The sequence below is a fragment of the Lepisosteus oculatus genome, chromosome 2, assembly GCF_040954835.1.
Source record: "Lepisosteus oculatus isolate fLepOcu1 chromosome 2, fLepOcu1.hap2, whole genome shotgun sequence".
Classification (NCBI taxonomy): Eukaryota; Metazoa; Chordata; class Actinopteri; order Semionotiformes; family Lepisosteidae; genus Lepisosteus; species Lepisosteus oculatus.
The window spans coordinates 54,119,522-54,145,317 of record NC_090697.1 but is presented as its reverse complement, the minus strand read 5'-3'; the positions used below and the strand labels follow the sequence as shown (position 1 = coordinate 54,145,317).

At 43.1% G+C, this 25,796-nt stretch overlaps 1 protein-coding gene across 5 annotated transcripts in view; it reads right to left on the bottom strand.

Moving 5' to 3' along the window:
* crim1 (cysteine rich transmembrane BMP regulator 1 (chordin-like)) overlaps positions 1-25,796 on the bottom strand; it is a 619,278-nt gene that overhangs the window by 55,325 nt on the left and 538,157 nt on the right. For 2 of the 5 annotated variants that reach the window (XM_069179104.1, XM_069179107.1), the window contains one exon: positions 18,485-18,571. The exons of the other annotated variants lie outside the window; for them this stretch is intronic. In XM_069179104.1, the coding sequence (XP_069035205.1) occupies positions 18,485-18,571 (87 nt within the window). The remainder of the gene's footprint in view (positions 1-18,484; positions 18,572-25,796) is intronic. 5 annotated transcript variants of the gene reach the window in all.

Sequence of the window (25,796 nt, the reverse complement as noted above, 5' to 3'; positions counted from 1 at the left end):
AGGGGAATATAAAACTACATTGAACAGGGAATGGGCAATGTCAGTTTTAAACAATTTTCCTATTTTAAAATGAGCATTTATGAAACAGGATGATAAGAATGCAAAACATTGTAACTAAAGAGAAATTTGGTAGCCAAAAATAAATAAAACTGATGTATAATAGCTGATGTACAATCATTAATGTTATTAGTATAATAATAATAATGATACTGCATATACATATCTAAAATATTATATATAGTTACAGATGGGGGGTTATGAAATTGGTGAACATCAGCATAATTAGAAGCAGGTGAATTCTTTAATCTCTGGCACAGCTTTGGTGAAAAGAGTAATAATCCAAGTACACTTCTTTAAACAAATGACAAGACAAAGACAACAATACAAACAACAAAACATACAGCAAACAAGTTACTATATTTATAGTACAGATGCAGCCATTCAAAATGAGCGGTAAAAACCCGCGGTACAGTAACCAACCCGCAGGGCACAGTAGGGCACCGCAGGGCAAGTGATTGGCTGGCCAAAATGACCGACAGGGGCACTCGTGCATTGGTTGGTAGTGAAAAGATTTAATCATTTAATGTCTTTACTGTGCACATTTCAATCCGCTTAGTTTTGAATATTTATATGGAATTTTACCACTAAAGGGAAATTTTAGTAGCTGAGCATAAAAAGAAGAGGAGCATAACGCATCTGAAGGTCATAAACGATATTAATTTTGGAACATAAACATACAGTACTGTATATAGCTGGTCTTGGTACTTTAAAGAAAAAAATACACACCAGTATTCCATTTCTCCCTAAACATTTTAAGCTTCGAAGTCTTTAACTAACGTGATACCGGAGTCAACAAGCATACTTTTAGAATTTGATTAAAAGGGAATATAATATGGAATCGCGTATCTCAAGAATTTAATAACGGTATGATTATAACCGTGTACTGCAACAGGGCTGTGTAGGGCTGTTTCGCCTGCCTGTTCATGCAAGCTGTCTTGTAGCCTACTGGTCTAGGTGCGTGACTAACAATGCACAGGTTGTGTGTTTGAATCCAGCTGGTGCTGGACTTTTCTTTTAACAAACATTTCTTCGAAAAAATAGAATAGCGATATTATGGACAATCAATTGACTTTTATATTTCAAAATATCGCAATATGATCGATATTTGCGATATTTTGAACATATCTTCCCTTCTGACAGCGGTTCCTGCTTCTAGTGTGTATGTGTGCAACAGAGTAAAGTTTTATAGAGAAATGGAGGCTGGACGGTATGCATTACAATATAAACATTTATATTGATTTAAATCGTGTTCTGATTTAAATCGCAAACGCGTGTTTAATTATGTGTTTTATAATCATAATCAGGCTAATGCATTTCTACATTTTCTGTACGAACCAGCTTAGAGGTTCATACAGAAAGACAGCTTGTGTTTAAATTGAGTGTAAGGTAATTTATGTTTCTAAAGTCATGGTCAGCATTTATTATTGTACTGTGCTGTAAACTTTTTCAGTGCCTAGTCACATTATTTTATAGCGTTTTTATTGCGTTATTAAATCCGGTGGCGCTGTGTGTTAGTTTCCTGACTCCCATCTCACATGGTCTGTGAATGAATCCCATGGAACTATGACTTTATTTTTTAACAAACATTTCTTTGAAAAAATGAAACGTTTCCCTTGGTCAGAGATTAAATAAAACCAAACAAATTTATATTTCTAAATATCACAAAATACATTCATTGTCTTCCAATCGAGTCGAGTTGACATTGGAAGCCTGCCACACCCGGACTGTTAAACCAATGCATTTGCACGTCAAAGCCCATTGTGGGTATTGAGCCAGTATTGGCTTTAGTATTCCCCCCCCTCCCCTCAATTCAATTCAATTCAAGGTGTTTTATTTGCATGACAGATGGGTACAAGCAGTGTTGGGATGTATATTGTAACGATTACGGCAGACAGGCACTGTGTAAGAGCGGGCGCACCAGAGCAGTGCACCGAGGGAGCGTCTGCATTTATAACTTAGTTTTTAAAATTAGTCAAGCAATATGAAGCATCTCCTTTTACTTTTAAGTCCCTTAAATACATTGAGCACAGCTTTCTCACTACTTAAGATTGCTTTTGATACTATCCTTACACAAAGCAGAAGGGAGATCTTAGTGCCTGAGCATAAAAAGAATAGGAGCATACTGCAACGCGTGTGAAGTCCATAAAAGATATTAATTTTGGAACTTAAACATACAGTATATGGCTGCGTTATGCTCCATTTCTCCCTAAACATTTTAAGCATCGAAGTCTTTAACTAACGCGATACCGGAGTCAACAAGCATACTTTCAGAATTTGATTAAAAGGGAATATAATATGGAATCGCGTATCTTAAGAAATTAATAACGATATAATTATATTCATGTTGCAAAAGAACTGCAACGGACATAAAAACTCCCTTGCTTTTAACAGAGCGTTCCATAATTTCTAACTACGAAAATGCCAGGTGAAAGGATTTGTAAACATATTTTGTTAAAGCAAGTCAGTTTTTTCCGCAACACATAAAAGACATATTCCCAAGAAAGTTTAGCCTTTGTCACTAATGAAACCACTAAATAAAGACATAAATATAGAAATCTTAAGATTTGTTTTATTTAATGTTGGGAGCAGGATGAACTGTCAGAGTGTATATTTTGTTGCAGAGTTGCTGCAAGATGTTAACAGTGAAAAAGGTATTTAGAAATGAGTTATTTCAAGATGAAAATTTTCAGAATAATTGCAAATCTAGCAGGATAGAGAAAGCACAGAAAACTGGCAGTTAGATTGATCAGATTAGTATGAAAAGTCATTTGGCAAAGGGAATGAGAAGAGTGACAAACTAGTATACTATCTTTTTTTCTGAACCAGGGAAAATCTGATCATGTTTCCCTATAACAATAATAAAAAACTTTATTTGATATATCACCATTAAAGGTGGTGTAGGAAAACCGGTTCAGGGACGCCAAATATGTAATTATAGTGGCTCTCTGAAGGCACCAGTTCTGTAGGGTTTGGGCATTTACTAAGACAATTATTAATTGTAGCAGTAAATCACAAAGTTGATTCTTTTGATGGCTTTAGAATCCAACCATGCGATATAACTCAAACAACGCACACACACAGGTACTTATACACGAGGATACATTTATTAATACATAGAATATGCATATAAACCTAATAGATCTTATCAAGAGGGTTATCAGAATACAAAAGGTATATATTCAGTCAGTTACAAAGTGTTACACATATCAAGAGGACATACGTTCAGTATATCATTCATTAAGATCGTTTCATAAATGAACTTGGTTATAACTTCTACATTCGATACTCAAAACAAGTACATAACTCTTAGGAATTAAATTGATATCAACTGGTTTGGATAACAATTGAATTCTCGAGCTGTAATGCATTGAAGTTGAATACTCATCCAATCTTTGGGGATTCAGATCTACTGCGGGCACAAAGAAACAGTTGCAGGCTGTTGCTGTCCAATCCGCGCTCTCTGGCTCGGTGCCAGGCTGTGCTGTGCGGCTTGCGACGGTGAGCTGCTGATGCTCACTGTTGGCTTTGACTAGCCAAGTTTGTGCACAGGAGAAAAGATGACTGTGGGTCCCAGCAAGTCAGGAAGAGGACCGGTTCGTTCCTGATGAAGAGCTAGTTCTGAATAGTGATTCAGTTGTCCACAGTTCCGACCTGTTCACGAGGCCTGCTGCCGGTGCTAACCTCGGGTGGATCCTCTGGTTATTCTCTGGTAACCTCCGCTCTAGACTCTTAGAACAAAGGAAAGTTCTGGCACTCGGACACACTGGCCGTTCCGTGGTTGTCCGGGCTGAGTCTCAGGATGGTCAGGAGGTGCACTGCGAGAATGTCCTGCCCTTGGGAGCCTTCTGCTCCTGGGCCGTCCTGCCCTGGAATTCTCCTTTGAATTCCCTTTAGAACAGTCCACAGAATCCTCCCCAGAATCTCTTCTGAATCTCACTGAATCTCTCAGGCTTTCTGTGTTGCCTGTTTTTACCTGGAGGAACTTCAGCTCATTGATTGGCTGAAAGTTCCATGGGCATCAGAGTCCCACGTGGGTTAATTGGCCCTACCAGTCCCTGATTGGTTGATCAAGGTGAGATATGAGTCACTTAGTCCTGACACTTAGTAATGCAGTCCAGATGTCCAACTGGCACTCCCTAGACAGATAGGCCCCAATGGATGACCATTGATCATGATAGCCAGTCTTAAATAAGTGCATCCCTCTTTGGGAGCTGTCCTTATCAGGTGAAAACATCTTAAATCACCCTGCATGAATAGTTTCTCTGTGGCTGCACCACAGAGATGAACAGAGAAATGGGGCCTCATTTGGGAAGGCTCAGAACACTTAATTCTTTCTTATTAATAAGCCTCGCTGCTACAGTGGCATCTCAAAGCAATACAGTAGATGTAAAAACAGATAAAAGGACCACAGATTACAAAGTAAATGCATATAAGTGTAGACTATGCCGGTTCAGGGACGCCAAATATGTAATCATAGTGGCTCTCTGAAGGCACCAGTTCTGTAGGGTTTGGGCATTTACTGAGACAATTATTAATTGTAGCAGTAAATCACAAAGTTGATTCTTTTGATGGCTTTAGAATCCAACCATGCGACATAACTCAAACAACGCGCACACACAGGTACTAATACACGAGGATACATTTATTAATACATAGAATATGCATATAAACCTAACAGACCTTATCGAGAGGGTTATCAGAATACAAAAGATATATATTCAATCAGTTACAAGGAGTTACACATCAAGAGGACATACGTTCAGTATATCATTCATTAAGACCGTTTCGTAAAGTGGACTTGGTTACAACTTCTACATTAGATACTCAAACAAGTACATAACTCTTAGGAATTAAATTGATATCAACTGGTTGGGATAACAATTGAATTCTCGAGCTGTAATGCATCGAAGTTGAATACTCATCTAATCTTTGGGGATTCAGATCTCCTGCGGGCACAAAGGAACAGTTGCAGGCTGTTGCTGTCCAATCCGCGCTCTCTGGCTCGGTGCCAGGCTGTGCTGTGCGGCTTGCGACGGTGCGCTGCTGATGCTCATTGTTGGCTTTAACTAGCAAAGTTTGTGCACAGGAGAAAAGATGACTGTGGGTCCCAGCAAGTCAGGAAGAGGACCGGTTCGTTCCTGATGAAGAGCTAGTTCTGAATAGTGATTCAGCTTTCCACAGTTCCGACCTGTTCACGAGGCCTGCTGCTGGTTACTCTCTGGCAACCTCCACTCTAGACTCTTCGAACAAAGGAAGGTTCTGGCACTCGGACACACTGGCCGTTCCGTGGTTGTCCGGGCTGAGTCTCAGGATGGTCAGGAGGCGCGCTGCGAGAATGTCCTGCCCTTGGGAGCCTTCTGCTCCTGGGCCGTCCTGCCCTGGAATTCTCCTTTGAATTCCCTTTAGAACAGTCCACAGAATCCTCTCCAGAATCTTGCTGAATCTCAATCTGAATCTCTCAGGCTCTCTGTGTTGCCTGTTTTTACCTGGAGGAACTTCAACTCATTGATTGGCTGAAAGTTCCATGGGCATCAGAGTCCCACGTGGGTTACTCGGCCCTACCGGTCCCTGATTGGTTGATCAAGGTGAGATATGAGTCACTTAGTCCTGACACTTAGGAACGCAATCCAGATGTCCAACTGGCACTCCCTAGACAGATAGGCGCCAATGGGTGACCATTGATCATGATAGCCAGGCTTAGCTAAGTGCATCCCCCTTTGGGAGCTGTCCTTGGACCTTAAATCACCTTGCATGAATGGTTTCTCTGTGGCTGCACCACAGAGATGAACAGAGAAATGAGGCCTAATTTGGGAAAGCTCAGAAACACTTAATTCTGTCTTATTATTAAGCCTCGCCGCTACATATCCCCCCTTTTTGAAGGCCACGAGGTCCCGAGGCATTGTTGCCTTCAAAACAAAACAGAGTTAAGTGATGTCCCTTGCCATTAGAACATTAACCTTAAATGTCCACATTACTCCTCGAGAATTCATACCGGAACCAGCATTGGGTACAAACAGGATGAATAACATCTGGGGTATGTATAAACATGGTAGGAGACATTATCTAAGTCTAGGAATTACACATCAGGAAGTTCACTGTCAATATCTGATACCTCTGTGGTAGATATTTGGGGAGAAGTCACTTCCTTTCTTTTGACATGCTACCTTTGACTCATTCGTGCTACCCAGAGTACATCTTGATGTGACAGTACAGCATTCAGAGTACACTGTCAGTCATGATCCAGCTTCCCGGCAGTAGTGTTACAATAACAACAGTTCCTGTTCCCAGCCCCCCGATAAACCACAACACCTGTGTTGGGTATCTGCTAGGGTGATTTGGAGGTTTGTTCCATTAAAGCAAACTAACTACCTGTACCTCTTCAGGGCTTACTGTTTCTTGGATTTCTATCCAATTCCTTAGTGTGGCACCTGAAGGCATCCATGACCTCAAGTTTGGTCTTATATTGTCTGGTTCCACACCGTACAGTGTTAAGTTACCATGCTGTACTATGGCCTCCTCGGGAACTTACAGGAAAACTGTTTGATTAGGTAGCTGCATTGTGGTAGCTGTATCATGCCCGTCACAAGTCATAGTGTCAGTTAAATGTGGTGTGCTGACCAGCCATTTACTTCCCACCTGCTCTTCATGGGGTTCATTAACCTCCCTCTGCTCGTTAATAGCTTTACACCCTTCATTGGTGAATCGTTTAGACACAGCCAATGGATAGCTTTGGTAGCCATACCCATCTCAAGATTTGGAACCGAATTCAATCTTGGATTGCCTTCTGGGTGAGCTATGAGCGATGGGGTTAATGTCACGCACTCCTCTACTGAGAAGAGTGGAATCAAGTGGGTTGGGAATTGTGCTGTGGTTAGACTGGCTACAGTGGCACTAAACTCCCTTAACAGGTCTTGTGTCAACATTCTGGCCTGTTGCACACAAGCATAAACCCACTGTATAACACCAACAATCATGTCCACTGGTTGGGGAATAAGATTTAACCCTGTTGCATAGGAAATTGCCTGTAGGGTATTCCCTAAGCTTTCCAACTTTTGCTGCTGTCGATACAGTCTGTCACTACCCTCTGGCATCTCTGACCCCTGCCTTCTTGGGGCAGTCAGGGTGAGAGTGCCAGTAGCACACAAACCTACCAGAAATAGCAAATGCACAACAGTGGTGGCAGCAATCAGTCCTCCCAAAAGTCTTTTCGGGTGGCTGATCCCAGTCATCTCCTTCTGAGTGACTGTTGCCTTTCTAAGCTGGCGCAGCGTGTACATGGTGTCTTTCTCAGTATGCCATGTGGCATCTTGGGCACCAACATCCTGAAAATCTGTGGAGATCTGACGCAGCTGCTGATGCTGTTCCTCCTTTTCCAGGGCATCTGCTCTTTCGATTTGTTCATGCCTGTGCTCTAGGAACCCTGCAGGGGGCGGTGCAGCGGTGGAGCATGCCTGACCCTCGGCTGAGTGGTCATCTGGAGCACCTGAGTGATCTGGGATTGTTACCCCATTCTCACTATTCCGGTCCACCCTGCACACTTCCTGATTGAGGAATCCCTCTATCGGCATGTTTACAATCTTTCGCTGGGGGTAGGTGTAGGACACCTGCTCGCTCCCCCCTCCCCTCGCTAGGGGTTCAGGGAGCTGCCCCAGCAGTGCGATAGCTAGTTCACTGTCTTTGAACTCACTATCACTCACCAGGCCCATGTCAGTGCAGGCGGGGATTCTGACACCCCTCTTTGCGATGTCCTGCACTGGCAGGCGGGTGACTTTACCATCCAGCTCCAGTCTGGCTGAACCACTGTTGGTCAGACTCAGACTGACAAACTGAGCTGGTGGCTGTAAGAAAACCGGCTCGGCTTTCATTCCCTGTCCCTTCTGGGGGACTGGGTGTGTAGGCAACCCTGACGTTGAGGCAAGAACAATCAGGTCAGTCTCACTCACTACCTGGTAGTTGTGAGAAATAATGTTACCTGACTGCAGGTTCCCTGGGTCAAAGCAGAGGGAATCGGCATCTGGGATCAGGTGTGTCCACAGCGCAGTAGTCTCAGCGTCGAGCTGGGCCTCCTGTCTAACCTGTGAATGTTGCACCAGGGGCACCTGGCGGTGGCCCTGTGACAGCTGCTCAAGCAGATCCTCACTAATAGAGGACCTCTCAGGGCTAAGGGTGAGGGCTACATCACCAACCTGCTCTCCTGCCATCTGGATCCCTTCCACCACTGCAGGGTGGTGGTCCTGACCCCTCTTGGGTGCCAGGGTGTACAGGGAAAGCTCCTTTTCATCGCCAGGTGGGGAGATCTGCTCCTCTTTAGGGATGTAAAAGGGGTGTGCTTTACCTGGTGGATCAGGCGGCTGCTCGGAGCAGCGCTCCTGTGGCAGGGAGGCTGTTGGGACCTCAGCCGGGACACGACTTCCCTGTATATCTGGGGAACAAGGAAATATTTTTATTTCTTGTCCAGAGGGAACAGAAGGAATCTCCGCATAGGCTTCTGTGTTCGGTGGGCACTGTGTGAGCACAGTCTGCCTCTTGGCCCCCCTTTCCTTCTGTACAGAAGGCTTAGGAGCCTTGACCTGTTTCCACACCTTGCCTTTCTGGTGATTCACCAAAGGTTCCTCTCTGAGTCGCATGCCCTTTTCTTTTTCTACCCGTTTGAGCTTGCCGTGTGACATCAAACACCTTTCAACCTCAGTGTCAATCAGTGTCTCACTGGGTAAGACATCTCCCATGGCAGCCTTGAAGTAAAAGCTTCTTGCTTTTCCTCTGCGTTTTACTGCCTGCTCTGTGACTTCAGGGGTGGAGTCAGCACTCACTTGGGAGTGGCTGACCTTATCCAGGCAGGAACCCTTCCGCTCAATCAGATAGACTGAGGGAGGGAGAGGGGGCGGGTCTCCGCCTCCTCCATTGGAGAGTATCAGCTCATTCACGCTTCCGGCAGCCTTGGGGAGCGGTGGTCCCTGTCCTAATAAAGCTTGTTCAAGCCTGGCCAGGCGGGCGGCTACTGAATCCTTTTGTTCAGCCTTTTCTAGCCCTTTCCCTCCCCCGGTGTTCTCATGGCACTTAGGACGCTGGGTGCGGTCCTGTGTGAGTGCTTTGGAACGGGGCTTAGCCAGCTCAGGAGCCTGTGCTCCTTCGAGCAGGGGGGAATTAACCCTGCTGGCTCTGACGGCGAACGCAGTCGCTTTAGCAACTTTTTGCTCAGAGCGACTTTGGACATCATACTCCCAGGCTTTCTGCACGAATCTCTTGATATCAGTCATTTTCATGGTCTGTGCATCTGTATGCATTAAGATCATCTTTCTGACTGACGGGTGGAGATTCGCAATGAATAAACCCTTGAAATGTGTGTTCTCTTCGCAACCCTCATCATTTCGCCCTCCAAAATAAGTTCGTCTAAGTCTCTCGTAATATTCGCGAGGGGACTCTGCTGTCTCGTGCTTAATGTTAAGAGCGGCGGCTATCGCGACAGTCGGGTCAATAAACGCACTGTATTCTTCGATAAGTGCTTGACAAAGCTGCTCAAAGTCATTACAGACTTCTTTCATCTGCCTAGCCATCCACTCATGTACAGCTCTGCTGGTAGTTTTTCTAACCAGAAACACTTTCTCCTGTTCTGTGGCGTTTGGCAGGTACTGCAGGTTATACCTGAGGTCTTGAATATAACTCTCGATATTATTCTCTGACACTGCGGGGTCAAATCTCTCTATGTCCTTCGCTAGCTCTCTCAGAGAATGGAGATCTATTCTCCTAGCTTCTCCGCTGACGGAGATATGGAAGAGATCGTGGTCAGACCTGTCGCTGCTAGAGAGAGTGCTTAATAGCGACTCGAATTCAGACCTTTTTGCAACCATCGTTAAACTTAAAGAGTATTACGTTTAAGTACGAAATCACAGTTTTACCACAGAAAACCACAAGATCAAGTATGCAATCAACCCGGTAGATTGCAAAAGATCACAAAACAATCAAACACTGCTTAAAGAGCAAGGGGAACTTTTTTCCTTTCGGCTTTCAGCACACTGTATTGTCGTGTATGAAACCCGCGGCGTTTTATATTGAATTATTCCGCCTGGTTGACTCATTTCAGTCTTGCCACGCCCGTGCCAGGCACGCCAAATAATGTAAGGGAAAACTGGTTCAGGGACGCCAAATAATGTAGATTAAGTCCACCCAGGGACGCCAAATAATGTAGATTATGTCGGTTCAGGGACGCCAAATATGTAATCATAGTGGCTCTCTGAAGGCACCAGTTCTGTAGGGTTTGGGCATTTACTGAGACAATTATTAATTGTAGCAGTAAATCACAAAGTTGATTCTTTTGATGGCTTTAGAATCCAACCATGCGACATAACTCAAACAACGCGCACACACAGGTACTAATACACGAGGATACATTTATTAATACATAGAATATGCATATAAACCTAACAGATCTTATCGAGAGGGTTATCAGAATACAAAAGATATATATTCAATCAGTTACAAAGAGTTACACATCAAGAGGACATACGTTCAGTATATCATTCATTAAGACCGTTTCGTAAAGTGGACTTGGTTACAACTTCTACATTAGATACTCAAACAAGTACATAACTCTTAGGAATTAAATTGATATCAACTGGTTAGGATAACAATTGAATTCTCGAGCTGTAATGCATCGAAGTTGAATACTCATCCAATCTTTGGGGATTCAGATCTCCTGCGGGCACAAAGGAACAGTTGCAGGCTGTTGCTGTCCAATCCGCGCTCTCTGGCTCGGTGCCAGGCTGTGCTGTGCGGCTTGCGACGGTGCGCTGCTGATGCTCATTGTTGGCTTTAACTAGCAAAGTTTGTGCACAGGAGAAAAGATGACTGTGGGTCCCAGCAAGTCAGGAAGAGGACCGGTTCGTTCCTGATGAAGAGCTAGTTCTGAATAGTGATTCAGCTTTCCACAGTTCCGACCTGTTCACGAGGCCTGCTGCTGGTTACTCTCTGGCAACCTCCACTCTAGACTCTTCGAACAAAGGAAGGTTCTGGCACTCGGACACACTGGCCGTTCCGTGGTTGTCCGGGCTGAGTCTCAGGATGGTCAGGAGGCGCGCTGCGAGAATGTCCTGCCCTTGGGAGCCTTCTGCTCCTGGGCCGTCCTGCCCTGGAATTCTCCTTTGAATTCCCTTTAGAACAGTCCACAGAATCCTCTCCAGAATCTTGCTGAATCTCAATCTGAATCTCTCAGGCTCTCTGTGTTGCCTGATTTTACCTGGAGGAACTTCAACTCATTGATTGGCTGAAAGTTCCATGGGCATCAGAGTCCCACGTGGGTTACTCGGCCCTACCGGTCCCTGATTGGTTGATCAAGGTGAGATATGAGTCACTTAGTCCTGACACTTAGGAATGCAATCCAGATGTCCAACTGGCACTCCCTAGACAGATAGGCGCCAATGGGTGACCATTGATCATGATAGCCAGGCTTAGCTAAGTGCATCCCCCTTTGGGAGCTGTCCTTGGACCTTAAATCACCTTGCATGAATGGTTTCTCTGTGGCTGCACCACAGAGATGAACAGAGAAATGAGGCCTAATTTGGGAAAGCTCAGAAACACTTAATTCTGTCTTATTATTAAGCCTCGCCGCTACATAAGAAAGACAAGCAGTTAGAGGTGCTACCAAAATTAGAAAATGAAGCAGATACAGACACTAAGTCTTCTGAAAAGAAAGGTTCTGAGGTTAGATTTAAACTAGCCCTGGTGTGTGTGTGTTTGTGTCTGTCTGTCCTGTGATGGACTGGTGCTATGTCCAGGGTGTATTCTGCTTTGTGTCCGTAGCTTACTGGGATAGGCTCCAAATCCTCTGTACTGGATAAAGAGATTAGAAATGGATGGAAGTAAAGGCACTGTGTGGATGGAACTATACACAGTGTTAGAAACCCACTATGAAATGGCAGCATCTCACTGAGAATAAAATATTTTATAGTGCTGGCTTAAGGAAACAGTCTTTCCACCTCTCTTGCACATCAGTATCCATACCTAGTTATTTAAACAAATTGCCTCTAATTATAAACATCTTAATATGCTGGCTCTGTTGATCCGCATCAGCTATGTTTGCCCATTCCTTCAATTCATGTGCATCCAACACACAGTTCAACGCTAGCAACTACACAAAATCTAAATATGAGCTCTACTTGCCACTTACAATACCAACAGTACCAGCTAACTTGAGTAGTGACATTTTCATGGATCTTTTTAACAATAAAATTTACAACATCAGACTTCAGACACAATTAAACAGGCCTCAAAAAAGTCTGGTACAAACATTTTCAGCATGGAATAAACCGTTACTTTAATGGTATAAACCTTAAATGGATTCATATTTTCAATAAGATTTGGTGCTCAGTAACATGACTTAGAAAATGACAGAAGACATACGTATCATGCTTATCCTTCTATTTTTCATAATCGTAAACTCCTTAAGGCAGTTACATTTTCTCTGTTCTGACCTGGAGTTACAGAGAAATTTAAATTCTAATAAGAGATTTGTAATGAGGAAAGTCATACCAATCACTCATACAGTACCAGGATTTGCAATTACAATACAAATACTTTCTTTCTGTATGTGTTTATTTTGCAGTTTGAGTCTATGGCATTCCTTTACTCCAAGGCATGACTTTTTTATGGGAACATTACATTTTTTTAAAGTCTTTTAATGCAGGCTTCATATAAACCCTTAGCAGTGGTTACTGTCTGGAGCAGGTACTTGAATGGCACAGATTTATTGAAATGATTCAATTTCTTTTGAAAATATTTGGGATAATACATATTCCAGAAATCATAGCCGTTGAATTATCCAGAAATTAATTTCTCTCAGGGTGTATTTAACCCCTCATGGATGGCATTGTATGAAATGAGTTTGTAGTTCCCCATTTGCCTCTATTATGAGATGCTGTGGACACTATTTTATACATTTTAGGAGTGTCCATAGGAAGGTATGTTCTAGAAAGAGTGAACTTCTGTTTTGCCATTATTTTTAATAGGGACGTTACATGTTTACACTTGGTGCTCCTACTAGAGGAGAGGATATGATTAATCTAGGATTATCACAGAAACTGAAACACATCTGGTTGGTGAGTCTACTGTGGGTAAAATGTTACTGGTACCGCATGTTGTAAAGCTCGGTATTTTCTCTCTTGGCCTGACTTTTTTTAATGTCTGAGTGTTAGAATCCATGTTGTTGCTGGTATGGGAACGGTAGGTGCTGTGATTGACACAGTCAAAGCCTTGTACAGAGATACCATTGTAGCTGTTTGACAGTATTTTAGATGCCCTTAGTTAAAAGCATGGGAGGAAGTACTGCTAAGGGGAGGGGGGGAGCAAGGATTTTTTCATTGAGTTTTTGAGGTTATTTTTTGTTATATTGTGTTTCAGAAAGCAAGAAAATAAAATGTACTGTATGATAAAAAGAGAAAGAGCTGGAGTAGATCCTCAGATCAGTTTGCTACCAGCAATCAAACAAAAAAAATGGAAAGAAATGTCTCCTCCTGATTGGAACCTTTCTAACTGTCTTATAATTTATCAGACTACCTTTTAATTTCCACTGAGAGAAGGAAGTCACTTGTCATGCAGCTATTTTATTCTATATTGCACAATACGCTCTAAGTTAGCAAATGAAACATGAACACTTATTGAAATAAATCAAGAATACGATTAACATGAATGTATAAACATCCAAACTATACTTTATCACATTTAATTATTGTTTACATCTTCCGCCTGAGAACAGTCACCCATTGCTACCCAAAGCAGAAACACAGCCACTAACTAGCAAAGAGAGGACATTAGCTAGCCAATATGATAAAAAAATAAATTATTATTTTGTTTATTTCTTTTGCACATTTATTTGAACATTTCCATCGATTGTACAAGCACTTGGAAACTGTCCAATCCCTAGTTCATCAAGCATTTACCGGTCTGGCGCCCGTATGTGTCTTCTAGGATATAATGCCAGCGAACTCTTGTTTTTATGTCCACTATACAGTAACTACGCTGGGCAAATGTTCTGAGGTCAAATTCTTCCAGCACGGGGGTACTTTTAAAGCGGAGACGACTTCACCGACATTTTTTGGCGCACCTTCTCATTAAAGCCGTGGCCAAATATGAAGACAGTACGTACAGTTATAATTCAAATGGAATTAAAACTACACATCCCAGTTACCATGGTGGTGCTTGTGATCATTGCGTTTAACCAACGAAACAGGATGAAAAATTAGTCACATGACTTTGGGGCAGAGTTTTGAAAGCTTAACCTATCACCAACAAAGCGAAATTTACACGATAGGCTACCTCAAACTGTCAGTTACACGACTGTGTATGTCGCTTAAGCCACTCCTATTTGGCATTTTAGTTATGGAGGCGACAAGACGCCCCCCCCCCCCCTCTCTGGGTGTCTGATTTGCCGCCATCTTTAACTGTTCGGTGTCCGAATCGGAGTAGCTACGCGTACGAAATAAAGTTAATCCCAACTACAAAACATATATTTTTGTTGTAAGAGGGCGCAAAACATCAGTATTTACTGTGTAGAGAAAACCGGTTCAGGGACGCCAAATATGTAATCATAGTGGCTCTCTGAAGGCACCAGTTCTGTAGGGTTTGGGCATTTACTGAGACAATTATTAATTGTAGCAGTAAATCACAAAGTTGATTCTTTTGGTGGCTTTAGAATCCAACCATGCGACATAACTCAAACAACGCACACACACAGGTACTAATACACGAGGATACATTTATTAATACATAGAATATGCATATAAACCTAACAGATCTTATCGAGAGGGTTTTCAGAATACAAAAGATATATATTCAATCAGTTACAAAGTGTTACACATATCAAGAGGACATACGTTCAGTATATCATTCATTAAGACCGTTTCGTAAAGTGAACTTGGTTACAACTTCTACATTAGATACTCAAACAAGTACATAACTCTTAGGAATTAAATTGATATCAACTGGTTGGGATAACAATTGAATTCTCGAGCTGTAATGCATTGAAGTTGAATACTCATCCAATAACTGGGGATTCAGATCTCCTGCGGGCACAAAGAAACAGTTGCAGGCTGTTGCTGTCCAATCCGCGCTCTCTGGCTCCGTGCCAGGCTGTGCTGTGCGGCTTGCGACGGTGCGCTGCTGATGCTCACTGTTGGCATTAACTAGCAAAGTTTGTGCACAGGAGAAAAGATGACTGTGGGTCCCAGCAAGTCAGGAAGAGGACTGGTTTGTTCCTGATGAAGAGCTAGTTCTGAATAGTGATTCAGCTGTCCACAGTTCCGACCTGTTCACAAGGCCTGCTGCTGGTTACTCTCTGGCAACCTCCACTCTAGACTCTTAGAACAAAGGAAAGTTCTGGCACTCGGACACACTGGCCGTTCCGTGGTTGTCCGGGCTGAGTCTCAGGATGGTCAGGAGGCGCGCTGCGAGAATGTCCTGCCCTTGGGAGCCTTCTGCTCCTGGGCCGTCCTGCCCTGGAATTCTCCTTTGAATTCCCTTTAGAATTGTTGAATCTGAATCTGAATCTGAATCTGAATCTCTCAGGCTCTCTGTGTTGCCTGTTTTTACCTGGAGGAACTTCAGCTCATTGATTGGCTGAAAGTTCCATGGGCATCAGAATCCCACGTGGGTTACTCGGCCCTACCAGTCCCTGATTGGTTGATCAAGGTGAGATATGAGTCACTTAGTCCTGACACTTAGTAATGCAGTCCAGATGTCCAACTCGCACTCCCTAGACAGATAGGCACCAATGGATGACCATTGATCATGATAGCCAGGCTTAGCTAAGTGCATCCCCCTTTGGGAGCTGTCCTTGGACCTTAAATCACCTTGCATGAATGGTTTCTCTGTGGCTGCACCACAGAGATGAACAGAGAAATGAGGCCTAATTTGGGAAAGCTCAGAAACACTTAATTCTGCCTTATTATTAAGCCTCGCCGCTACATATCCCCCCTTTTTGAAGGTCACGAGGTCCTGAGGCGTTGTTGCCTTCAAAACAAAACAGAGTTAAGTGATGTCCCTTGCCATTAGAACATTAATCTTAAATGTCTACATTACTCCTCGAGAATTCATACCGGAACCAGCATTGGATACAAACAGGATGAATAACATCTGGAGTATGTATAAACACGGTAGGAGACATTATCTCAGTCTAGGAATTACACATCAGGAAGTTCACTGTCAATATCTGATACCTCTGTGGTAGATATTTGGGGAGAAGTCACTTCCTTTCTTTTGACATGCTACCTTTGACTCATTCATGCTACCCAGAGTACATCTTGATGTGAGAGTACATCATTCAGAGTACACTGTCAGTCATGATCCAGCTACCTGGCAGTAGTGTTACAATAACAACAGTTCCTGTTCCCAGCCCCCGATAAACCACAACACCTGTGTTGGGTATCTGCTAGGGTGGTTTGGAGGTTTGTTCCATTAAAGCAAACTAACTACCTGTACCTCTTCAGGGCTTACTGTTTCTTGGATTTCTATCCAAATCCTTAGTGTGGCATCTGAAGGCATCCAAGACCTCAAGTTTGGTCTTATACTGTCTGGTTCTAGACAGTACAGTGTTAAGTTCAAGCTGTACTATGGCCTCCTCGGGAACTTGCAGGAAACTGTTTGATTAGGAAGCTGCATTGCGGTAGCTATATCATGCCTGTCACAAGTCACAGTGTCTGTTAAATGTGGTGTGCTGACCAGCCATTTACTTCCCACCTGCTCTTCATGGGGTTCATTAACCTCCCTCTGCTCGTTAATAGCTTTACACCCTTCATTGGTGAATCGTCTAGACACAGCCAATGGATAGCTTTGGTAGCCATACCCATCTCAAGATTTGGAACCGAATTCAATCTTGGTTTGCCTTCTGGGTGAGCTATGAGCGATGGGGTTAATGTCACACACTCCTCTACTGAGAAGAGTGGAATCAAGTGGGTTGGGATTTGTGCCGTGGTTAGACTGGCTACAGTGGCACTAAACTCCCTTAACAGGTCTTGTGTCAACATTCTGGCCCGTTGCACACAAGCATAAACCCACTGTATAACACCAACAATCATGTCCACTGTTTGGGGAATAAGGTTTAACCCTGTTGCATAGGAAGTTGCCTGTAGGGTTTTCCCTAAGCTTTCCAACTTTTGCTGCTGTTGATACAGTCTGTCACTACCCTCTGGCATCTCTGACACCTGCCTTCTTGGGGCAGTCAGGGTGAGAGTGCCAGTAGCACACAAACCTACCAGAAATAGCAAATGCACAACAGTGGTGGCAGCAATCAGTCCTCCCAAAAGTCTTTTCGGGTGGCTGATCCCAGTCATCTCCTTCTGAGTGACTGTTGCCTTTCTAAGCTGGCGCAGCATGTACATGGTGTCTTTCTCAGTATGCCCTGTGGCATCTTGGGCACCAACATCCTGGAAATCTGGGGAGATCTGAGGCAGCGGCTGATGCTGCTCCTCCTTTTCCAGGGCATCTGCTTTTTCGATTTGTTCATGCCTGTGCTCTAGGAACCCTGCAGGGGGCGGTGCAGCGGTGGAGCATGCCTGACCCTCGGCTGAGTGGTCATCTGGAGCACCTGAGTGATCTGGGATTGGTACCCCATTCTCACTGTTCAGTTCCACCCTGCACACTTCCTGATTGAGGAATCCTTCTATCGGCATGTTTACAATCGTTCGCTGGGGGTAGGTGTAGGACACCTGCTCGCTCCCCCCTTCCCTCGCTAGGGGTTCAGGGAGCTGCCCCAGCACTGGGATAGCTAGTTCACTGTCTTTGAACTCACTATCACTCACCAGGCCCATGTCAGTGCAGGCGGGGATTCTGACACCCCTCTTTGCGATGTCCTGCACTGGCAGGCGGGTGGCTTGACCATCCAGCTCCAGTCTGGCTGAACCACTGTTGGTCAGACTCAGACTGACAAACTGAGCTGGTGGCTGTAAGAAAACCGGCTCGGCTTTCATTCCCTGTCCCTTCCTGGGGACTGGGTGTGTTGGCAACCCTGCCGTTGAGGCAGGAACAATCAGGTCAGTCTCACTCACTACCTGGTAGTTGTGAGAAATAATGTTACCTGACTGCAGGTTCCCTGGGTCACAGCAGAGGGAATCAGCATCTGGGATCAGGTGTGTCCACAGTGCAGTAGTCTCAGCGTCCAGCTGGACCTCCTGTCTAACCTGTGAATGTTGCACCAGGGGCACCTGGCGGTGGCCCTGTGACAGCTGCTCAAGCAGATCCTCACTAATAGAGGACCTCTCAGGGCTAAGGGTGAGGGCTACATCACCAACCTGCTCTCCTGCCATCTGGATCCCTTCCACCACTGCAGGGTGGTGGTCCTGACCCCTCTTGGGTGCCAGGGTGCACAGGGAAAGCTCCTTTTCATTGCCAGGTGGGGAGATCTGCTCCTCTTTAGGGACGTAAAAGGTGTGTGCTTTACCTGGTGGATCAGGCGGCTGCTTGGAGCACCGCTCCTGTGGCATGGAGGCTGTTGTGACCTCAGCCGGGACACGACTTCCCTGTATATCTGGGGAACAAGGAAATATTTTTATTTCTTGTCCAGAGGGAACAGAAGGAATCTCCGCATAGGCTTCTGTGTTCGGTGGGCACTGTGTGAGCACAGTCTGCCTCTTGGCCCCCCTTTCCTTCTGTACAGAAGGCTTAGGAGCCTTGACCTGTTTCCACACCTTGCCTTTCTGGTGATCCACCAAAGGTTCCTCTCTGAGTCGCATGCTCTTTTCTTTTTCTACCCGTTTGAGCTTGCCGTGTGACATCAAACACCTTTCAACCTCAGTGTCAATCAGTGTCTCACTGGGTAAGACATCTCCCATGGCAGCCTTGAGGTAAAAGCTTCTTGCTTTTCCTCTGCGTTTTACTGCCTGCTCTGTGACTTCAGGGGTGGAGTCAGCACTCACTTGGGAGTGGCTGAATTCATCCAGGCAGGAACCCTTCCGCTCAATCAGATAGACTGAGGGAGGGAGAGGGGGCGGGTCTCCGCCTCCTCCATTGGAGAGTATCAGCTCATTCACGCTTCCGGCAGCCTTGGGGAGCGGTTGTCCCTGTCCTAATAAAGCTTGTTCAAGCCTGGCCAGGCGGGCGGCTACTGAATCCTTTTGTTCAGCTTTTTCTAGCCCTTTCCCTCCCCCGGTGTTCTCATGGCACTTAGGACGCTGGGTGCGGTCCTGTGTGAGTGCTTTGGAACGGGGCTTAGCCAGCTCAGGAGCCTGTGCTCCTTCGAGCAGGAGGGAGTTAACCCTGCTGGCTCTGACGGCGAACACAGTCGCTTTAGCAGCTTTTTGCTCAGAGCGACTTTGGACATCATACTCCCAGGCTTTCTGCACGAATCTCTTAATATCAGTCATTTTCATGGTCTGTGCATCTGTATGCATTAAGATCATCTTTCTGACTGACGGGTGGAGATTCGCAATGAATAAACCCTTGAAATGTGTGTTCTCTTCGCAACCCTCATCATTTCGCCCTGCAAAATAAGTTCGTCTAAGTCTCTCGTAATATTTGCGAGGGGACTCTGCTCTCTCGTGCTTAATGTTAAGAGCGGCGGCTATCGCGGCAGTCGGGTCAATAAACGCACTGTATTCTTCGATAAGTGCTTGACAAAGCTGCTCAAAGTCATTACAGACTTCTTTCATCTGCCTAGCCATCCACTCATGTACAGCTCTGCTGGTAGTTTTTCTAACCAGAAACACTTTCTCCTGTTCTGTGGCGTTTGGCAGGTACTGCAGGTTATACCTGAGGTCTTGAATATAACTCTCGATATTATTCTCTGACACTGCGGGGTCAAATCTCTCTATGTCCTTCGCTAGCTCTCTCAGAGAATGGAGATTTATTCTCCTAGCTTCTCCGCTGACGGAGATATGGAAGAGATCGTGGTCAGACCTGTCGCTGGTAGAGAGAGTGCTTAATAGCGACTCGAATTCAGACCTTTTAGCAACCATCGTTAAACTTAAAGAGTATTACTTTTAAGTACGAAATCACAGTTTTACCACAGAAAACCACAAGATCAAGTATGCAATCAACCCGGTAGATCGCAAAAGATCACAAAACAATCAAGCACTGCTTAAAGAGCAAGGGGAACTTTTTCTTTCGGCTTTCAGCACACTGTATTGTCGTGTATGAAACCCGCGGCGTTTTATATTGAATTATTCCGCTTGGTTGACTCATTTCAGTCTTGCCATGCCCACCCAGGGACGCCAAATAAATGTAGAGAAAACCGGTTCAGGGACGCCAAATATGTAATCATAGTGGCTCTCTGAAGGCACCAGTTCTGTAGGGTTTGGGCATTTACTGAGACAATTATTAATTGTAGCAGTAAATCACAAAGTTGATTCTTTTGGTGGCTTTAGAATCCAACCATGCGACATAACTCAAACAACGCACACACACAGGTACTAATACACGAGGATACATTTATTAATACATAGAATATGCATATAAACCTAACAGATCTTATCGAGAGGGTTTTCAGAATACAAAAGATATATATTCAATCAGTTACAAAGTGTTACACATATCAAGAGGACATACGTTCAGTATATCATTCATTAAGACCGTTTCGTAAAGTGAACTTGGTTACAACTTCTACATTAGATACTCAAACAAGTACATAACTCTTAGGAATTAAATTGATATCAACTGGTTGGGATAACAATTGAATTCTCGAGCTGTAATGCATTGAAGTTGAATACTCATCCAATCTCTGGGGATTCAGATCTCCTGCGGGCACAAAGAAACAGTTGCAGGCTGTTGCTGTCCAATCCGCGCTCTCTGGCTCCGTGCCAGGCTGTGCTGTGCGGCTTGCGACGGTGCGCTGCTGATGCTCACTGTTGGCATTAACTAGCAAAGTTTGTGCACAGGAGAAAAGATGACTGTGGGTCCCAGCAAGTCAGGAAGAGGACTGGTTTGTTCCTGATGAAGAGCTAGTTCTGAATAGTGATTCAGCTGTCCACAGTTCCGACCTGTTCACAAGGCCTGCTGCTGGTTACTCTCTGGCAACCTCCACTCTAGACTCTTAGAACAAAGGAAAGTTCTGGCACTCGGACACACTGGCTGTTCCGTGGTTGTCCGGGCTGAGTCTCAGGATGGTCAGGAGGCGCGCTGCGAGAATGTCCTGCCCTTGGGAGCCTTCTGCTCCTGGGCCGTCCTGCCCTGGAATTCTCCTTTGAATTCCCTTTAGAATTGTTGAATCTGAATCTGAATCTGAATCTGAATCTCTCAGGCTCTCTGTGTTGCCTGTTTTTACCTGGAGGAACTTCAGCTCATTGATTGGCTGAAAGTTCCATGGGCATCAGAATCCCACGTGGGTTACTCGGCCCTACCAGTCCCTGATTGGTTGATCAAGGTGAGATATGAGTCACTTAGTCCTGACACTTAGTAATGCAGTCCAGATGTCCAACTCGCACTCCCTAGACAGATAGGCACCAATGGATGACCATTGATCATGATAGCCAGGCTTAGCTAAGTGCATCCCCCTTTGGGAGCTGTCCTTGGACCTTAAATCACCTTGCATGAATGGTTTCTCTGTGGCTGCACCACAGAGATGAACAGAGAAATGAGGCCTAATTTGGGAAAGCTCAGAAACACTTAATTCTGCCTTATTATTAAGCCTCGCCGCTACAACTGCTATTAATTACTGTACGATTTATAGTTGAAATATAAATCGAAAATCTGAGCCTAGATATAAAGTTAGATATAAAGTTAAAATCTCGACAAAGCAATGTAGGAAATACAGAAAAAATAAATCCTTTCTGACATCTAAAATCAGTTTCGATCAAGGTCTCTAAAACGAACAAGAAAAAGAGGATTTTCGGAGGGCAATTACGCTGTGTTTATATAGAATAAGTGATTTATGAGCAATCTAATAGGACAGTATATAAGGAGGATAAGGATTTTGAAGTTGACTCGAAATCTGATAGGTAACCAGTGCAAGGACTTGAAAACAGGTGTAATGCATCCCTGATAGGATTCTTGCTGTCATATTCTGAACATATTGAAGATTGCTCAGTGTGGATTTAATTTCCCCAGTGAACAGGATGTGCATTTATTAATTCTAGAAAAATAGCCTTTCTTGATTTCTCTAGTTCTTAGTTTCTCTAGTTCCCTTTAAAATAAACTATTATTCCACAATGCAGAGTATTACATGGCCAGTATTTACACATGATATTTGTGATTTAAAGAAATTAACACAAGCAGCTTTTGGAGATTTAAGTGTTGGCTGAGTTATTGCAGGATAAAAGACTAGAGATGTTGGTAAGAAGAAGATAATTTGGGGAAAGCTGAGGAATACACTTATAACAAGAACACTTTCTAATGGGGTTAGGCATACTTTTGATGAAAATGATGAAGTTAACAGACTATATGTTTACATAGATACTGAAATAAGGATTGTATTTTAGATTATGTGTAGTTGCTGGCATTGAACTGTGTGTTGGATGCACATGAATTGAAGGAATGGGCAAACATAGCTGATGCGGATCCACAGAGCCAGCATATTAAGATGTTTATAATTAGAGGCAATTTGTTTAAATAACTAGGTATGGATACTGATGTGCAAGAGAGGTGGAAAGGCTGTTTCCTTAAGACAGCACTATAAAATATTTTATTCTCAGTGAGATGCTGTCATTTCATAGTGGGTTTCTAACACTGTGTATAGTTCCATCCACACAGTGCCTTTACTTCCATTTCTAATCTCTTTATCCAGTACAGAGGATTTGGAGCCTATCCCAGTAAGCAACGGACACAAGGCAGAATACACCCTGGACATAGCGCCAGTCCATCACAGGACAGACAGACACAAACACACACACACCAGGGCCAGTTTTCCCATAAACCAATTAACTTACCAGTATGTTTTGGAGTGCGAGAGGGAGTCATATCACACATATGGAGAAAAACCATGTAACCCAGAGAGAACATGTAAACCCCACACACACAGGATGGCAGGAATTGAACCTAGGACCCCAGTGCTGCAAGATAGCAATGCTAACCACTTCACAACCATTATAAATTGATGGATATCTTAGTTATCTTTCTAGTTCACAGGTTTGCATGCATAATTTAATTTTGAAAGCCACTGAGACATTAGGTACTACTGTTGTATTTATGAAAAAGAAACAAAACAAAAAACATACTAACAACTGTGCCATCCTACTCCTTAGTTAATACATTTTATTATTCATAAACAGTTAACATTGTAAGCAAAATATTTTGAATTATATTTAACCTTATTTTTTCTTTAGTTTTGTATTTAACTTATTATATGATAGTCAGACTTAATGTATATTTGAACAATGAAAATATATTTTTACAAGATTTTACATTAAGCACTTAAAATTAATTAATTAAATTAAGAATCGGACAAAGGTTTAAGCATCGCTTGTTCTAGATAAAACTGCAAAAAAAAAACAACAACCCATAATGTACTTCTTTGCGGCTCTGTTTGCCCAAATCATATATTCACAACGTGAAATCTAGAAAATAATATTATATAGGGATAGGGAAATTTAAGTCAGGTTCAAGAGAAATTAAGACGTAAGTAGTCCTTTGTAGAAGTGAAGAGGAAGCCTGTTATGAATGCTGGGTCAGCCTCCCGTGGAAAGTGTAGTTAAGACCCTACGCAAGGTGGCTAATTCAAAAAAGAACCCAAAACTCACTTCAGGGAAGATACATGAGGTTTATTAGTGCTCACTGTGATAATGGGGAAGTCTGTGCAAAAGGGAAGGCTTGGTATTCAAAAGCAACCAAATCCATGCGGGTCTAAAGGGAATCAGTAAACAAATCTATAGGTCCACTGCTGGGAATTCCATACGGAGATGAACATAGATGCAAACACACGAAGAACAAGAATCCAAGAAATACTGGGCTCCACTCCATGCCTCAGGCTCAGAAGGTCAGGTTAGCTACAACAGGCCTATGCCCTCAAGCTTCCCCTGAAGCCTGGTAGTAGGTGGGCCTTCAGGCAACCATATTCCAAAGCTGAGCCTTGAAGGTAGAAGGAAGTAAACGTAAATAGGGAGAAGAAAACTTGACGCACCAGGAAATAACACAGGTAATAATGAAAAGAATTGTCAAGAGAGGGTTAGAGCACACTCTGGAGGAGGGAATGCTGACCATGACAAAGCCAACATCTGTGATATAAATAATAGACAGCTGATGCCAAAAAAACAACAATCGCAGTAGCCTAAAAATGAATTTATTGCAGATTTTTATGTTGTTAGGATCTAGAAAATAAAATCAGTGCTTATAATGTTTTAAATAATTACAGTCAATAAGTCAGTGTTTCTAGTATTTGACTAATTTATGGTAAATGATGTTGAACCCCCCAATTTAACTTTTTGTGAAGGCATAGATGAAACTGAAGCCATGTCTCATAAATTACTTTCTGTTTATTTCTACAAAACAGAAACACTATCGAATACTTTTGTTTTTGTATATTGCTACAGGTCTGATTTAATGAGGGCTATAGAACAAATTCAACCCAACTAAAATTACAATTTTATACAAACTGTCTTTTCTGTTTAATGGACAACTGAAAACGGGAAAACAACCTTTTTTATTTGCTGTAAAAGTCAGTGGTCTTTCCTCATACAATATTGATTTTGATTTCCAGATTATTTTGAGTGATTATTAATGGTTTATATAGTGACAGGTACTATTGATTCTAATACCTATTAATTGTTAATTCCTGTCAATATATAAAATAATAAAGGAAATATAAAGTTTAAAAAGCAGCTTGATATTCCTAAAATATACCAGCATTCTTTTCGAATAAGGATTACAGGCAAAATCATTGATTTAAACAAGAAAATTGTTAAATTGCCATTAATGTACCCTAAATTAGAATTATTAGCAAATAACGGCATAATTTAATTTACTTCAGATTTTGGTAAAGTGTGTATTTCTAATAAACTCATTAAGAACAAGTTATCCAAGATGTAGTGCCTTAGCATTGAATGAAGATTATCCTTGTAGTGTGTCCAGTAATATTTTGGATATAATTTCTAACTAAATTACATGTTAAGCATTTTTTTCTTGAACTTTTTCAGACTGGAAGACATTTAAAGCATTATTTAAAAACATTTAAAAATGTTCAGGTGGGGAGCTGCATTAGCATGCATAGGCTGCAAAGGAACAAGTCATAGGTTTATTCCATGTGGAAAAGAGAAGAAAGAAAACACAATGTTTTGAAAAATGTCTCAAAACAGACTTGAATAATAATACTAACAGAGTGGTGCGTGGCTCTGTGGCTAAGGATCTGCGTCTGTGGCTGGAATGTTGCTGGTCCTATTCCCGCTGTCAGCAGAGGAATCCTACTCTGTTGGGCCGCTGAGCAAGGCCATTAACCCCAACTGCTCCAGGGGTGCCATATGAATCACTGACCCTGTGCTCTGACCCCAAGCTTCTCTCCCTTTCTGTGTGTCTCATGGAGAGCAAGTTGGAGTATATGAAAAGACAAATTCCTCATACAAGAAATTGTATATTGCCAATATACTAAGCAAGAACAATCTCACAATAACAAGAGCCTTTAATCAAATGGTCTCATTTCTACTTCCATTGTAATCTGGGATGGGCATTATAGATGAGGCAGCTTTACAAACCTCGGATGAGCTTAAAGCCCACTAAACAGGACTCCTTTTGTTTTTACAGATCCAGCCATTTAAAATGAGCGAAGTTGCTGCGGTACAACGCGGTGTACGTACTGGAACATACTGCATGTTTTTTTAAATAAGTACCTTGTA